Source organism: Calypte anna, chromosome 4B, assembly GCF_003957555.1.
Source record: "Calypte anna isolate BGI_N300 chromosome 4B, bCalAnn1_v1.p, whole genome shotgun sequence".
Classification (NCBI taxonomy): Eukaryota; Metazoa; Chordata; class Aves; order Apodiformes; family Trochilidae; genus Calypte; species Calypte anna.
In genome coordinates, this window is record NC_044249.1 from 16,021,132 (window position 1) to 16,038,861 (window position 17,730).

The 17,730-nt window shown below is 49.4% G+C and overlaps 1 protein-coding gene across 1 annotated transcript; it reads left to right on the forward strand.

Annotated features, from left to right (window-relative positions):
* Positions 1 to 4,657: 4,657 nt before the first annotated feature.
* LOC115598325 (mucin-2-like) lies at positions 4,658 to 17,492 on the forward strand. Its single transcript, XM_030450677.1, has 9 exons — positions 4,658 to 4,753; positions 7,759 to 8,298; positions 9,605 to 9,740; positions 11,138 to 11,226; positions 12,842 to 12,905; positions 14,408 to 14,496; positions 15,295 to 15,407; positions 15,876 to 16,032; positions 17,170 to 17,492. Exons 1-9 carry the CDS (start codon positions 4,699 to 4,701, stop codon positions 17,319 to 17,321), a joined length of 1,395 nt encoding a protein of 464 aa, XP_030306537.1. The 5' UTR covers positions 4,658 to 4,698; the 3' UTR covers positions 17,322 to 17,492.
* The last annotated feature ends 238 nt before the right edge of the window (positions 17,493 to 17,730 follow it).

Sequence of the window (17,730 nt, forward strand, 5' to 3'; positions counted from 1 at the left end):
TTGTGCTGGATTTTCATGAAGGAGGCAGGTTGTGGGCTTGCCCTGGGAGGTGCTGCTAGAAAACCCAACATCTGCAGCCCTGGGATGTTCAGAGGTTTAAATCCCCACAGGACAAGAATATGGGGAATGTGTCAGCCTCCAGTTGGTGCTGTGTGCTCCCTGACTGGGTAATTCTGAGTGACTCAGCTCTGATCCTAGAGAGACGTTTTTCAGGTAACCACACTTACTCCCTTTTATTTTATGAAATCATGCTTTTCTTTGTATTCTGCTCTAAGGCAGCTGAGTAGTTAATATTTTTTTTTTGCTTTTTGCCCAGAGCACTAGATGGGTTTGATTTGCATCTTTGACCCTGACTCCACCCAGGACACACTGATCTGTTTTGGAGTTCTTCACATTTTTATGCCCTCTCTTTCACTGATGGGGACTAATTAAGAACTAAATGTTCACTGCTGCTTGTGAGGGGAAAAAAACCCAAAATACCTGGACTCACTCCAGAAGTTTATCATGTCTTTGGTTGGATAAACCATCCAATCTCTGCTGTGGTGCTACACCTTGCCTTTGGCTAGCTATTTGTATTTTTTATTTAATGTTAATATTTTTAAATGCTTTTATTTCTTATAGGTTTTATTTTGTTACCTTTATTTTGTTATTCTTACCAATTTTTTATTATTCCTTCTAAATCCAAGCCCAAAAGAAACACTTTTTTTAAAAAAGGAATGTTTGGAGTTAACTTGTTTAAAAGTTACTGTAACAACTTTCTAACACCCAAATTCGTTGATCGCCTTTTGGTACTTTTGTTAGTCCATCTGCACAGCACCGATGACTGCAGCACTGACTTCTGCTTGAGGGTTTTAGACTTCACTCAATGTGTCCTCGGTCCTCAAAGCTGTGTCGCCATCCTGTGGCCATCTGGTCAGGCACAAGGTTTTCTGTCTCTCCAGAGCACAACAGCTTTGGCTCCTTGACTTTCTATCCGTGTAGAAGCCTTTTGGTCCCCTTGGGCACAGAGCTGGCTCTGATACCATTCTGGAGCAGCACAGCATGGCACAACTTCTCTCCTTACCTGAAGTAAGGCAGCTCCTGCTGCCCTTCTTCCTGCTTCTTCTGTTCAAAATGACCTTTAACTGTTGAGGACTTCAGTCATAATTCTGTAGCAAATGTCCTCCTGACTGGGAGGCTGCATACACTTACGTTTTTTCAGGAAAGCTTCAGAGGACAGGCTGAATTTATACACCTGACTTGACTGGCAGCTGGATCTCCTAAAGTCTTGTCTCCTGTGCTGTTTTGTGAGATTTAATTTATATACCAAGGGGTTCTGGATTCCCAGTTGCTTCCCCACCCACAGAGCAGTGAATCCCATGGCAGTCAGTAGCTCTCCAGTGCTTTGCTTTTGTTGGGGAAAAAAAGGATCCTACTTTTATTTTTTTCTTGGTCTGAAGGACTCTACTTTGTCAAACAGCTGAATGCAGTACACCAAGGAATGTATTTTCCTTCAGCAGAGTGGGAACTAAGATATTTTTGTGGTAGCTTGCTCAGCTTGTAGTATGACAGTCACTTGGCACTGCAGTGAGTCTGTCAGGCCAGGGACCCAAGCAGTGGCAGATAATTGTGGGAAGAGCCTAAGGATACAAAGTGGTCCTTCTGCTCTCATATTCTGGTAGTTTCTGACCTTAGAGGTTACCCAGTGGCTGTTTCCATGCTCAAGCTGATGGACATGTCTCTGCTCTCAGCAGTCCTCTCACCATCCTTGCTGTAGCTGGGCCCTCACTGGGGGATTTCATCCCCACAGCACTTCCCATCAGCTGGGGTGGTGGCAACTCGCCCTGCTCGTGCTTGCAGCTCACACTTGTGACATTGCAGAGAGGGCTGGTGCTTGAGATGCTCTCTTTGCTCGGTTTTTTTTTTGGTTGGTTGTTTATTAAATAAGTAGCTCTTCTTATAAACAGCCAGGTCAATTAGGTAGGTAACACCTGGGTGACATTTAGCCAAGAGAGGTATGTTCTTGGGCTGGCCATCTGGTTTGTAATCCCCAGGTAGCTCAGGAATCCAAGCCTGCCCTCTGCAGATGGAATATCTAATGGCATTTCCTTTTCCTGCCCATCTGGGAGGGGGCTGTGTGGTTCCAGGCAGCAGTGACCTACAGCTCTGCTCTCCAGGCTGGGCAGCTTCTCAGAACTAGTGCAACCCATGGGGGGGTCTTAGCAGGATACAGTGTTCTGGGGAAAAATGCCACTGGTGCTGCAGGAGTCAGACAAGTTCTGAGAATCTCCAGGGCAGGCAGCAGTGTCTGGTTTATTTGGGAACCCAAGGTTCACCACCCATGGAAAAGCAACCAAAGTGACAAGAAGAGAGCCCTGCGTCAGCCTAGGACATGGCTTTTGATCAGCCAGGACACTGTGAATCAACTGGCAAAAGTATTTAATCTCAACAGAGACAGGGCAGGAGTTTCTAAATGAACCAGTTTGGACTTCTCTGCCCTGAAGTGGCATCAGACTTTTCCTGTCAGAGTATTCCCAAACTGCTAAAACAACTGAGAGGCAAGCAGCCTGCCTCACCTCCCAGCTGGGCTCTGGTAGCTCACCCAAGCAGGGGCTTTGGGGGCACAGGAAGGGGGGTTAAGATGCATTTTCTTTCTCTTCCATGTGTCAGGCTGAGCCTCACAAGTGACTGTATCTTCAGTGCTTTTCCAGTGTGTGTGTGTCTGTGCTGCAGCTGCTGTGGAGATGGGCAGCTTGTCACTGGGGCATGGCGGCACAGGGAAGGCCCCCAAAGCAGGGGTGCAGTGTGCAGTGGAGGAATTGATGTCATCTGTGGCTCTGATGGCACTAAATCTCACTGGGGAGTTGCTGGCAGTGTTTTTTATCAGTGCATAGGGCTGCTTCACCCTGCAATGATGCTTATGCAGTTATCCACCCCTGCAGACCCTCAGCCCATCACCTGCATTGCTGAATGGATGGGGGTGGATCAGGTTGTTGTGTTACTGACACAGACTGAGCCCAAACATGCTATGCAGACTTTGCAATCAAGCAGAGGTGGGAAATGTCACCTTGAGAGCTTGTCAGCCTGCAGGGAAAGGACAGACCTGTCCTGATGCTGGGCAGCATCTCTGCAAGGGGCCGCTCGTGCAGAGCTGTGGGGGCTGTGTCCTGAAGTCTGAAGTCTGGCACTTTGCTTGCTAGCAGGGGGCATTTCAGGTTAAGGTTCTATTTGACAGCAGGATGCCAGCTGGCCACCAACTGAGCTGTGAACTGAGCTGAGGATACCAAACTCAGGGAGCCTGCCCTGTCCTCCAGCAGCTACCATGAGGCAAGTTAACATCAAAAGACCATTGTTGCTGGAGACAGGAGGACACAAGAGGGTCCCCACCAGAGCTCTGGGTACCAGGGAAGGACCTGGAGCAGGGACTGGTGGGTACTTGAATCTCCTGTAGCATGGGCTGTACATCTTGGGAAGCACTGCTTGCCTTGCACAACCTCCCAGCCTGTGTGGTGTCCGTGCAAGGTAGGGAACAACCACGCTCCTGGCCTGGGACAGTCAGGGCACCATGTGTGATGCCAAACTGACCCTACCTGAGCCACTGTGAGGAAAGTTTGGGAGTCTGGGTTGGAATTACAACTGTTGGCTCGTGATATGGAGCCCTGTGGAGGATTTTGGAGCACAAAAGATGGGCAGTGCATGACAGCACCTGATCTGCTTGTTAGACACATGGCTGGGTGGGCTCTGCATGATGAGCATCTCCAGTCCTGCATGAGCTGCCCTCTGAATTTGGGAGAAGAGGGGTCACACATGAGATGTGGCATTCAGCCATAGGTGAAGGGAAATTCTCTGTGGCAATGGAGGCTCAGCAGTGCTGACTGATGGGGACAGAAGGAAAGAGGGGGGACCTTTCAAAGCATGGCTGCAAGTTGAGGAAACCATGGGGAGAGCTGCCCTCAGGCAGTGTGGGCAGAGGCCAGAGAGACCCAGCCTGAGGGCTTGACCAGCGAGCAGGGATAGCCACTAAATGCCACATGGAAAATGGGAATGGGGCCTTGCTGAACTTAATGCCCTTACATCAAAATCATCCCCATCTGGATCTTTGAGTTTGGTCCTGGTCACAAGAACTTCATGCATGAAGCTTGAAGCCTTGGGGGCAATGCTGGGGGAGTTTGAGGCTGACTGGGAAAGCTCTGCAATCCCCACCAGAGGGTGGATTTTTGTTGTGGTATGGTTGGTCTCAGTTAACATGGGAACTGCTTTGAACTCTGGGCTCTTCTGGGGTTGTTTTTCTTCTCACAGGAAATCCTGGACGTCTCAAAAATGAAATCCTTTCACTTGATGAGGTCACGGGGTGCTGGCTAGCAGCCAGCCCAGGGCTCCTGTGCAGCTCTGCCCCCTTCCTCCCCACAAGCCCAGGGCCTCCTGCAGGACCCCTGCATGTATTTATTTCTGCATGGCATGGGAAGAGGCTTAGGTTTGCTCTTCTGCTCAGGAATTAATTTGGAGTAGGCTTGGAGGAGGACGGTGATATTTTAAGAGCTGTTGCACTCTCTGAGTATAAAACCATCTTTTGTTGGGGGGAGGTTGACTGCACTAAGCCTCCTGATCAGAGTCAGGTGACAATATTGGGCACAAATCCGGAGGAGAATAAACTGCTGGGTGTAGGAGATCAGCTGCTGATCCTGCCTTTTGACAAGTTGTGTTGCTACTCAGGGAAAAATGAGTGCCTGGCCATCTCCTCTGCTTTGGACCTTAACCATGTCGTATTTAACTGGTAAGTCCTGAAGTGGTGCTGAGCACTGAGGTGGGAGAAGCAGTCAGAGGTTTGTGGCAGTGCTTGGCTTCACAATCGTGGGGTGCTGCAGAAGGGAGGGCAAGAGAGGGGGAGGGAAGGCAAGAAATAAGTGGTGGAAGAGATGTAGCATTAGAAGTGGGCTGAATATTGTAAATGTAAAAGCTTGCTTTTCCAAGAAATAAAGGAGAAATGGAGCCCTGTTACTTGGGGTATTGAGGAGTTGCAGTGGCCTTTCTGGCTTTTTCTTAAACCTCAGGGAACAACTTGCCCCAGTATGTTCCCTTTGTCAGGCTGACTTGATAACTGGCTCTATGTAAGATATGTAAAAATGCCTCAACAATTTTGTAATCATGCCTTTATCTGCTCCTCTCCTTGTTCTTCTTGTGCTTTTGTACTGCTTAGCTGCATATATATTTAAAAAATTGTATCATTATCATTAATGTTTCTGCTATGTGGGATCTGCAAAACTTGGTGCAGGTCAGGGCATGTACCTTCCAGGGCCACTCTGGCTGCCTGCAACTGGAAGGTGAGGTCTTGCCCTGCTCCCTTCTTACCCAAGTCTACCTGCATTTGGGGGGTCAGGGGCTGCCAGGGGCCCCATGTCCTCCCCCCCTGTTTGCCATGTGAACCCATCAGCCTTATCAGAACAATTTGCATCGTACAGAGTTCCTTTGCAAGGGACAAAACTGCTCCAGAGGACTTGGTGAGCCTCATTTTATCTGTGTGCATCTAGAGCAGGCTGAGCACATAACGGGATGAGCTGTGGTCTAGCATTCTCCTGAAAATAAACAGTTTGGGGAAGCTCCATTTCAGGAGCCAATGATTCACCTGTTGATTTAGGAACCAATTACTCACCACCTCAATTCACCAGGTGATTGTTATCTTCACCTAGAGCTGTACCTGTTGACTTGGCTGGGTTTGTTTGGCTTGCAGGATTAGATTTTTTTGAGTGGCAGGCTGTGCAGTTGTGCAAGATGGAAGGAAGAAAAAAAGGGAGTGTCCATATTACTTCTGCATTTTAGAGTTCTCAGCCAGTGTCTGTGAGCCTTGCAAGTCAGTGGGGCTGCCTGCCTTATAAGGCAGAGAAGTTTAGCTCCTTAAATAAGGGTTCAGTGACCTTCCCTGGCATCCTCGAGGCTCTCAGAGTAAAACTTCATGCTAAGGCATCACATGAAAGTGACCCAACTTTGAAGTGTCCCTGCTGATGCTTTTGTTGATTGACACTGCCTTCCCCCTTCCCTTTGCCTTACTGATGGTGTTTACTTGGAGATGAATTTAATAAAACCCAGAACTGAGCCAGCTCATCGCCAGCCTGGAGGAAAGAGCAGCAGAGTGACTTCAGGCATCTGAGTCTGCTGAGGGGTGACCTGTCTGCAGGTCACTTGGGTTGGGGCCTGAGGTAAACAAATACACCACAAAACTCTCTGTTAAATTCAGAATTTCTTGTTCTGCACAATGTGGGGAGGGACCCTGAGGACTTGTAGCTCATCTGCTGCTTCACCCAGTAGTTGGGTTTTTGCACTGGGAGTACAAAGCAGGCAGTGTGCCCTCCCAGCCTGCACTCTCCATGTGATTGCAACTTTGTGAGGATTCTTTTATTCAGTGTCCTGATCTTCCTGTAGAAATTGAACTAGAATTATTTCTCACCATGGTGGTGGTGTTTGTACCAGAGCAGTGCTAAGCACTGATTCCCATGGTGCCCAGCTTCATGTGAAGGGGACCCAAACTGATGGAGAAAGCAAAGGCTGAGGGAAAACTGGGCTTGGGAAAAGCCTGCAGGGACCCACGAGTCTGCAGTCCTCTGGTGCTGCCACCACTCAAAGGTGTAGCCCCTTGGAGTCCAGAGCTTCCCATCCTGCTCACATCCTTATCTACACACCAGGTGTCAGCTGAGCTCTTTGGGCTCCTTGAAAACCCACGTAAAGTGGCTTGGGTTTTGTTTAAGTAGCCCTCCTATCTTTCCTGCTAGCCAATGTCCCCTCCATTTCATCAGGGGGCTCAGCTGTGAGCTGGTTCTGGGTGTGCAAACTGCACCTTCCCAGCTGCAGTCAGACACTGATGCTGCAGGAAGGTTGTTGTGCTCAGAAGCTGCAGATATTTTAAGGCAAATCCCTGCCTGGAGTTTCTGGCCTGAGATGACTGACAGCTGCTGTGGCAGGAGCTGCCTATGTCACTTTTGCTTTGCTTCCTTCACTTAGCACCACAGACTGCTACGCTGAAAGCAACTTGCTGCTTTCTATGCTCAGTTCCATGGGGCTCTCTCCTGTTCAGAGCCTGGAAGGCATCTCCCATGGTTGTGTGCTGAGAGGTGCCCATCCCTGCCTATCCCAGAAAAACAACTTGAGCTGCAGCAATGCCCCTGTTCTCTGAAGATTACAGCTGTCCCTGCTCTGATGGGAGGGATTTCAGAATCAAAGTCTTGGCCTGAGGGTTCTGCTCTGGTCACTGGATGGATCTTCAGAGCAGCTTAAAAAAAAAATCAAACCAGTAAATCCCAAACCCATGACTTTTCTTTGCTGATCCGTTTAACGGAGATGGGATAAACCAGCCAGCTTTTTGACAGGCATCTTAAATCTGATTGTCTTGGGATCTCAGGGTAAACTGTCTTGAGCTGCCTCTAACAAAAATCAAGTGTTCCAGGCAATTCCCACACCCTTTTATCTAGGAGAGTCAGACCTCCTGGACATTGACATCTACTGAGCTGTGGCTTCATGGATGCTCTAATTTATTTCCTTGATAAGTCTGATGCTGGGGATGCTCAGGTGCTGCCAATGCTGTTTGCTTCCTTGCTTCTGGATTGCTTTGGAATTGACTGGAGCAGAAGGGAGTTTCTGGATATTTGCTTGATGTCAGCACAATGGGTTAAGTAGATAGACATTTGCTTGATGTTAACACATGGGTTAAGTAGATAAAGGCCTAATAGGAAGCCTCCGTTACAGGGAGAACAATAATTAGGCCTCTAATTATGTTTTTTCTCCTCTTAGGTGTTACTTTAGGCCAGACAACCACCTTTGAGGTCTCTATTTCATCAACACCAGTGCCTCCCAGTGTGACCAGTGCCCAAGTCCCCATTGCATCAACCCCAGCACCTCCCAGTGCAACCAGCACCCAGGTCCCCGTTGCATCAACCCCAGCACCTCCCAGTGCAACCAGCACCCTGGTCCCCATTGCATCAACCCCAGCACCTCCCAGTGCAGCCTCTGCTCCCCCAGCTGCAGCTGCCACGCTTGCTGCTGGAGTGGAATCAGCCACTTCAAACCTTGCTGTGTCCTCATCAGTGTCATCTGCTGGGCCAAGCACAGGAACATCTGCTCAGACTCTGCCTGCTGCCACAGCTGTCACCACCCAGGTCTCTGCAGGACTGATGGCTGCATCCTCCAGTGCCCTGGTGTCCCCTCCAGGCCTGACCACTTCTCCTGGGGGCCCAGCAGAATCTCTCTTCCTCACCACCAAGCCCTCCAACTGCAGCAGAGTGAATGTCACAGCCTGTGCCCAGTGCTCCCCAGGGACATTTCCCAGTGGAGGTGAGAGCCCCTGATACTGGGTTAGGTGGAAAAGTGACCCCTCAAGGGAGGTGAAACCAGCACATGTTCACTGCACCTTTCTGAAGTTAAAAATTTGACCTTTGCCAACCGTGTGCTGCTCACTGGTCTTCCCAAAGCTTCCTCCTCAGTGGAATGGAGCAGCAGTAGGGTTGTGGATGCAAGGTGTCACACAGACAGATTTGTTGTTTTGAGGTACAGTGCCCAATACAAGGTCAGTTTCCAACTCTCCTTCTCTAATGTTAGGAAGAGAATCTGCTAAGAAACAACCTTTTCATTGGAGCTTAAGAAGCTACCTGGTCAAATTCTGTCGTGGCCAGGAGGACATAATATTGCCTTTTCCAGAAGTTATTTATGTTGTAATATGTGGTTTTGTGGTTTGTTTGTTTTTTTTTTTAACACCACTACTTCACCCCAAAAGAAAAAAAAATCCCTAAAATACAAGCCTCCATTGCAAGGCGTTTTTAAAGAAAGGAATAAGGAGCTCCAATCCTTTAGGGTAAATCTGAAGAGGACAGGAGGTAATTCCTATTGTAGAGTCATAGAATGGGCTGGGTTGGGGGGGACCTTAAGGATCATCCAGTTCCAACCCTGCTGCATGGGCAGGGAAACTTCCCACTGGAGGAGGTTGCTCAGGGTCCCATGCAGGATGCCCACCCATGGGAGCTTCTGGAGGGCAGAGCTTGGTTGCTGCTGCACCAGGACCGGTTCCTTCCAGCAGTGGGGTGGAATGTTTGCTGTCTGCAGCTCTAGTGAATCCCACACAATTATTCTGCATAGCTCAGGTTTGATTTGTGGAGCAGAGAGGGCTAAAGCTCATTCATGTCTGGTGGAAGTGCTGTGGTGCCTGTGCTCACAGAAAAGCTGCTGCTGCTTAAGGCAAATCCTCTGCTCTGGGATTTTACTCTTCAGTTCTGCTTCCCATAAGCCTAAATTATTGGCAATCCAAAGGAGGATGCTGGCTTTTTTTCTTTTTTGTTTGTGTGTTGGAGAGACAACAAGGAGAACCTTCCTGGCCCCTCAAATTAAACTAGAAAGCAGTTACCTAAATAACTGGAATCTACCCTGATGCATGTCAGGCTTTGTCATTTAGGGCTGTTCTTCAGTTCACTAATGATGCACAGCATCATCTTTAGTACCAATATTACAGTTTCTACCCTCCAACCCTGTCCTGCTGGAGGCTTTGCATCCCAACACATTGCATGCCTGACAGTCACCTGTCCTGACAAGCACTGGGGTTTAACTCAAGCCTCAGACTCCTGATCCTGACTTTTTTGCTCTGCTTTAGGCACCCTGAGCTGCTCATGCTGTGCTGTGGGCTCGTGCACAGACCCTGAAGCATGCATCTCCTGCCCACTGGGCCACTACCAGCCCCAAAGTGGGCAACCATCCTGCCTGCCTTGTCCACAGGGGACTTACACCAAGTAAGTGACAGCCCCTGGGCATGGGGTGGGAGATGCTCTTCCTCAAAACACTTCCCAGCCAGAAAAATCTCCTCCTTTGGGCAGAGAGAAAAGTGCTGCCAGGGTGGCTTCTCAGTGGGAAGTCCAGGGTTTTGTGTCCCTAAGGAAAAGAGGAGCCCTGGATTTGGCTGCCCCAGCACCCACCCATCATGTAAACACTTGGCAGCAGCAAGAGAGGCCGTGTGCTCCCAGATTCCTGTGTGGCTCTGTGGCAAACTGGATCAGGGAACTCAAGCCAGAAGAGCCATGTGCCTGTTAAAATAACCTGCAAGTAGTCCAAAACCTGAAGAAAGCCCCAGGCTACCTTTGGACTGTAGAAGGGTTCCCTGTGTGCCCCTTTTCAGCATTAGTCCTTCTCACCAGAAAACCTTGGCAGGAGGTGGTTGTGTCAAGGGTTTCCCAATGGTAGTTCTAGTTCTCTGTGGGCTGCCCTTTTCCCCCCTTCATCTTTTGTGTGATTTAGGAGGGAGAATGGGTGTTTTTGTGGTGTAGGGACACTTGGGAGTGAGGTGTGGGGTTCATCTCCTCAGCTTTTCCCCAGGATACCTCTGGGCTGCTGGCTTCACCTCTGCCCTTTGCTCAGGGATGTTCTCAGTCCCTATTCTGTCCAAATGTATTCTGTACATTTAAAAAGTTGGCAAGTGGAGCAATATCCTTAGCTGATACAGTGTGGAAAAACAAGACATCCCAGCACTGCCATTTCACCAGCCTGCCTTGTCCTGAGGACACTGCCAATGTCCCCTGGCTGCAGGGACACGTGGGTGGGAAGTCCTTGCTGATTCTCACTGGGTTTTCCCTGGGTGTATCCAATGTCTGCTGTGAGCAAGAGGTGAGGTTTGTCTCTTGGGTGGCTTCAGGGACAGGAAGGGTGGCCAGAACTTCCCAGGACCAAGCCGCTCCCAGATCAGCTCAGTTTGGACCAGAGCCCTTGGGGACAGAGCAAAATCTGGCAGCAGCAAAGGGTGACCTGGCCATGGCTTGCAGCAGCCCTGGAGTTTGAGGAGCTTCCTCCTCCATGCTCCCTCCTTACTGTTTGAGTTGTGAGGGATCTGCCTTACCTTTGCTACCCCCTTCAAGTGCTTTAAAATAAATGATGACCAAGCTCCAGGTCACCACATTCCTGTCAGTGAGGGCAACACAGAGCTCGGGACCAGAAGGTTCAGGGACAGGGGGTGCTGGAGGGATGCCAGGAGAGGGAGGGATGGAGGGAAATGGAAGGGAGGGGGCCTGATGTGTATGGATGTCTCCAGAGCATCCACACAGGCCTCAGGGCTCCCATAGGATGGTTTAACATTTTTGTGGTGTTTGGAGAATCCAGGCTTAAACCAGCACTCACTCTCTGCTCCCTTCTGTCCCAGCTTCCCAAGGAGCATCCTGTGCCTTCCCTGCCCACCTGGATATTTTGGTGAAGAGTCTGGGGCTGCAGCCTGCAGAGCATGTGAGAAAGGTGGGCTTGGATTTGTATTCAACCCAAATGCACCTTCATCAGGCTACATGGTGCTTTTTCCCATGGCCAGATGCAATTACCAGGTAGCTTAAAAGCAGGGAGGAGTAAACAGGTTATTTTGTTGAGGCTAAAAATAGAGCCATGGCTCTCTTCTCGTTCTGGCATTGACGTTTTTATTAAAAGGAAAAGAACAGATCTCCTGCTTCTCTTTGCAACAAGGTAACAGCAACACTGCAACCAAAGCCTTTCCCAGAAAGTTGGGAAAGAAGGGTTATGAAATTCAGTTATAGCACAAGGGGGAGGAGGGTGTCAGGAAAATGAAGTATTTTCCCTATTCTTCATGGCAACAATGAGTCTAAATCATCTTTGTTTTCAGTTAGGCAACCTTCTGCAGCCTGAATATTTAGTGTAATGCTCTCCTTGTTCCCCAGACATTAGAAACTGGGTTTCCAGCAGTGGCAGCTGGCTTCTGCAATCTGAGCCTGGCACACTGTGTCTGCAGACAGAGTAACAAGGAGTTCAAAACAGACCAGCATTTAGTTATGCAAAACCCCTCATTAGCTCGGGCAGTGCAGCCTGCACACAAATTAAGTGCTCCTCATACATGCACAACTCTTCCCTGGCAAACCCAGCCACCAAACTGCTCAGCTGGCACCTGAAGCTTGGTGATCCCTGCCCAGGTTTGGTGGCATTGCTGCCGTGAGTCACGCAGACACCAGCTTCAGAAATTCTTTTTTCCTTGCCATCCTGCTCCATCTGGGCTGGTGTGAAGGGTGTGCAAGGCAGATCTTGCCCACACCACTCCCAGGGCCTCTCTGAACATGAATTCTGTCCCACCTGGCCCCATGGCAGTGACCAGTGATGTGCATCAAAAAGCCCACCTGATGATGAGGAGGAACAGGCTGCATCCTCCCAAAGCCACCTGAACTCCTGAGTGGTGTTCTCTTGGCTTTGGAGGCTCCTGTTGGTGTGGCAGGGACTCACAAGCTGGGTCCTGCCAGCCCCCCTGCCCATACCCTGGGTTTTGGGGCATTTCTGTCCTTGTGGTGCTCTGGGGAGAAGGGTCTGAATGTGCCCTCCTGCCCTTCCTGGTCTGGGTGCTGCAGGGATGGGGATGAGAGCTGCCCTGCTTGATGGGTCTTTTGTGCTTCCCTTTGAGGGGAAGAAGTTGCACCTCAGACTTTGCAGGGAGAGGGAACTGGGTGAATGGGGGGAGTTTTTCCTGTCCAGAAATCCAACTGAATAACCCAGGAGGCAGCACTGGGATTGTCCATTACAGCTTTGGTCCCGTTCAACCTGTTGTGCTGCAAAGGCTGTCAGGGCTTTCTGATTCCCTGGTGGGGTTTAGGACACAAAAGTGACACCAGGGAAATCTGCCCAAGCCTCATGGCATCCCTCAGCAGGGCAGAAGAGGCTGGGAAACTTTTACTTCTCTTTCAAGGCTTCTGACAAATACAAACCCAAAAGTCCTAAATAGGCCCATGAAATGTCACCTGAAGTGTGGTGTAGGGAGCTGATTTGGTTGCTTGCAAAATGGAGATATGCAAGTATGCAATGCTGGGGGGCAGTGATGGGTGGAAGAAGGAACCTGAAGCCTTACTTTTCTCCTTTTCAGGCTTTTTTAGCTCTGAGCAAAATGCAACTTCATGTCTGCCTTGCCTGCCTGGATCATTTTGCAAGTAAGAAGTCTCCTTGTGATGCTGACTGTCAGGGTGGTTTTCTTCTGGCCACTGAGCTAGAAGACCCAATAGAGTGGCCAAAAGGCAAGTCACCTGCCACTTCAGCTGTAGGGACATTGGTGGTGACCATGGTGACAGGGATGGCAGGATGGAGGGGAAGAGCCTGGCTGGCTATGGAGGTACCTTGGGATGAGGTGGCAGAGCACGCCCTTGTCACTATCACTGCATTGTGTGAGCACTGCACACCAATGATCCACAGACTGGTCCTGGCACAGGGAACAAGCTCAGTGATGCTCTGGGGCTTGTAGATTGAAGCTGAGAGAGACTTTTGGGTTGGAAACTAAACTACACAACTTTAATGAAACAGTAATGATAAATAGGTAAAATTACTAAATATATACAAATATACAGGAAAATGGAAACCACATTCCTCCCCCCTCCTTTCCCCCAATAACTCTCACGTCACCACTGAGGCTGCAGGGCAGCCCTGGGAAAGTCCAGGCTGGACTCCTGGAGTCGGCAGCAGTCGGGAACCGGAGGCAGGAACACACAGATATGGGCTGGCACGGATCAGGACCACAGGCAGACGAACGGACAGGATCCTTCCAGGATGCCGGGTGAAGGAAGGGAAGCAGGAAATCAGGAAAAGATTTATTTATCCTGAGTTTAGATGTGCAGAAGGCATGAGGTAAATTACCCTGGCTGTGAAGTTGCCTTCATGGTGGGAAAGAGGTCTGGGAGAGGTGCTGGTGGGGGACCTTGTGATGGGCTCTGCACCTGCATAGAGGTTGTGGGGTTTATGTTCCCAGCAGATCCATCAGTACATGGACATTTCCCTTCTTACCTTGCTTGTCCATGAGACAGAAAGCTGCTGGAATATGATTAAACTGCTGCAAGATCAGGTCCAGGGCTTACCCAGCTGTATTGCAGGTCTCCCTCCCAGCTCCCTTCAGCACCTCCTGACAAATTCCAGCCAAGTCTGCTACAGGATAGTGACTTCTGGGATGGCAAATTCCTACAAATTTCATGCAATTAAGCAAAAGTACAGAAATGCCATCATGTGCCCAGCACTAAAAACCATGGGACCAGAGTCTTTTTAGTGGTGTCCAGTGACAGAACAAGGAGCAATGGTCACAAACTGGGACACAACAGATTCAACAAAAACATAGGGGAAAAACTTACGGGTAACAGCACTGGGACAGACTGCCCAGAGTGCTGGTGGAGTCTCTGTCTCTGGAGACATTCAAAACCGACCTGGATGCCATCCTGTGCAACCTACTCCAGGTGAACCTGCCCTGGCAGGAGGCTTGGACTAAATGATCTCCAGAGGTCCCTTCCAACCCCTAACATTTAGTGAGACCACCCAGGAGAGACACCAGAAATACCCACAGACTGGAAAAAGGTGTAGTGCCTGGAGAATCCAGCCTGTGCTGGCTTTGGGGGGCTGATCTTCCAAGTGCTTGTCCAACTGCAGCATTCTCTGTCTCTTCTCATCCCCCCAGCACCACCAGCTGCACCATGTGTCTGCCCTGTCCTGCTGGGCAAGAGGCTCTTCAGGAGGGGTCAGAGGAGTGTGTGTCCTGCCCCACAGGTAACCTGCAGGGGATGGGGGGGGGCTGTGACACCCCAGCAGGGAGCTGGTGGCCTCAGGACCACCAGGAATTATTCCCTCCCAAGCCTTGCAACCCTGACCCAGCAGATCCTGGGAATAAAGGGTTTTGCCTGGAACTGGGAAGCAGCAGCAGTGGCAAAGGGAGCAGTCAGTGAGGGGAAGTGAGGAAATGACTCTGGTGGTCCCATCACTAACACCAGACCCCAGTGGGAGGGCAGAGCTCTCTGGCTGTCCCCTCAGATGGCTGAGTCTCCTCTCCAGAGACAGCACCAGGGTTTTTTTGTTGTCAAGTTGTGTTTTAGACATCCAGAAAAGCATTTACAGCTTTTGAGAGCTGGGACTTTTGTGACTGGTCTGCTCCCACAAAGCTAAGGAGGCTGAGCCATGATCTCAACTTAACTCAGCAAGTTTCAAACAGCTGAAGAAGGTGTTTGAATCCAGAATTAGAGAGGAGGAAACCCTGCTGACCCCCAGCTCCAACCTCTGCTTTGCTTTAAAGCCAGAGCTCGCTACTAAACCCATCTCCCACCGCACTCCTGCTCAAACTTACTCTGTTTGCCAGATCTAACACCAGAAATCCTTTAGTCCCTCTGTCCCTGTTTGTTCTCTTTCCTGCCCCTTTGCCACCGACCAAAGTCCAGGCTCAGCTTTTGTTATGCACATGAAGCCTTTAGTGGCCTTTCCCCATGTGGCTTTGAAAGCTGATTCATCCATATGCAATCATAAAGGCCCCAGGGGTCCAGTCCCAGACCTTAATTTTGTGCTTATTTGCTTTAGGTACCTTCAAAGGTCCCAGCGACAACAACTGCAAGCCCTGCAGGACAGGAGAATACCAATTACAGAGGGGCAAGGAGAGCTGTGACCTGTGCCCAGAAAATCACTACTGCCCTGTAAGTCTCCTCAGATGGTAAGACAGGTGGGATTAACAAATACAGCTGTCCTGTGGCAAGCTAAATACCTAAATACACTTCTTTGAACAAGTTTTATGTGAGCTGATTTCCTTTCCTTAAACCTAGAGCCCTGATGGAGGGAGATGTGGGAATCTGGCTTTGTGGCACCCTTGGAGCTGCCCAGTCCCACTGGTCCACAGAGGGGACAAACCAGAGGATGGTGCATCCATTAACAAGGGGGTGTGATTCAGACACCTTCTGCTCTCCACCCTGCTCCAAGGAACCCCTGGGGCAGAGAGGTTGAGGTTGGATTTAAGGACAGCAGGCTCCTTCCTGGGTCACTGCCTTCTGATTTTTTATTTTTTTTTTGGCCCTGCTAAGGTGTCCCTTCACCCTGGTTACCTGCTGCAGTTTTGCCTGTTTGTTGGTGCTGAGTGGCTGAGCTGCTTTCTCTCTTTTTTTGGGCAGAGCCCAGATGTGCTGCCCATGAAGTGCCCTCTTGATGCCTTCTGCCCCAGGGGCAGTGCTGAGCCCCAGTACTGCAAGGAGCTTTTCCTTTACAAGTCAGGGGACTCCTGCCAGCTGACTCCCCTCACAGTTGTTCTCCTGGTCACCTTCTCAGGAGGTAAGTGTCACCCTCCCGTGTCCTCTGGTAAAGCTCTGGGCACCTTCCTGTTACGCCAACAGTGTTCTCTGGATGCTGTAATTTATGTTCCTGGAAACATGGATTTCCAGTGACAGTCTTTCTAGCTGCTTTCAAATGCCAACAATAATCCTTCCCCAAACTGTAAGCAGGGATAATGCTGTATTTGCCCTCAAGGAAGGTTGAATGTCTATTGTCATTTAGAAGCAGGTGTGGGTATGGGCCCCAAAACAGGAATTTCTCATCTGCCAAAAAGTAGGGAAAAGGACAATTTCCTTTTAGGATGAAATTTGAAGTTTTCTAAAAGTATTCCTCCCCTGTAACTCTGCTGTAATATCCAGCAGGATAGGGGGGGGGGGGTCTGTCAGCTGCTGTGGTGTTGCCTTGTAACCAACACCAGCACCTCCTGAATATGAGGAGCATCTTCATCTTAGATGCCACCTGCTATAATTAGCTCCCAGGGCAAGCTAATGGGTGGATGAGCTTTTTTTCCTGGAAACTACACTGTGAATATATAATTGTTTACCATGAGACTGTCTGCTCCCACAACCTAAATCTGGATGTGTTTGTCTGGCCATGTTGCCTCACAGAGACAGATTTGTTCTCTTCTGTTAGGATCAATTTTCTCTGATTGTGCTGCTGCCAGAAACAAACAAACAGAATGTTGCAGCCCTTGTTATGTGCTGAGTATTTCCATGTCTACACCCAACCAGAAGTAATTTTTCTTGACAGTCCTGATCTCAGTCTAGACTCAACGTTACTCTAGGTCAGGTCCTTCTTGTGCTGCACAGAGCAAGGTTGTTTCTTAGCAAGATCCTTCAGTGGGATCAGCAAAGGAAAATCAAGAGTTCCACAGAGAACAACATGAGAGGGAAAGCAAGTTACCGAGTTATTTCATTCAAACTTGCTGTTCTCTGCAGCTTCCAAAGTAAAGCGGAAATGCTGGAGTATTTATTATTCTAGGTAGCCAAATACTTCTGTGCAGAATATGTAGGAGACAAAAAAATCCAAAACCTTTCATTTACCAGAAAAGGATATTTCAATGAGGAATCCCTAGAGCAAACAAGAGCTGACACTTTACCTGCCATCTGAGAGTAATTACCCTCCTTTGCCTTCCAGGTGGAATCCTTGCTGTCTTTCTAATAATTTTGAGAAGAATGCAAGAACATAACAAGAAATCATTAAAGTCTCTGCTCCTGCTCCAAGGCTCAGGAGGACACAAAAATTATGGGGGGTTGGAGCACACAGAACCAGTCTATGCTGGCTGGTAGCCAGGACATGCTGCTGGCAAGCACCCCGTTCTCTTTTGCCTGGGGCAATACAGAAATCTGTGTACAAGGAAAAATGTTTAACCCATTTCTGTACAGCTAAAATACATGCTGAGAAATAAAACTCAGTTTCTGAGTTGTGGCTGCTTATGCAAACCAACCCAGCAGCCTGCTGTACTACAATGGACCGAAGGGAAAAGTCTCCCCCTGCAGTTCTTGCCTTCATTCACAAATAAACACTTTTTTCCTCGGGGGGGGGGGGGGGGGGGGGGGGGGGGGAGGGGGAAAAAAAAGCTTTTAACTGTGGAAGAACATGCACCTAAAATAATGGTTGCTTCCTGGACAAATATATCCCTTATATGTCTGGATGGAAGGGGGTTCTGCATACTAGAGGTACAAAAGCAGGTCAGGA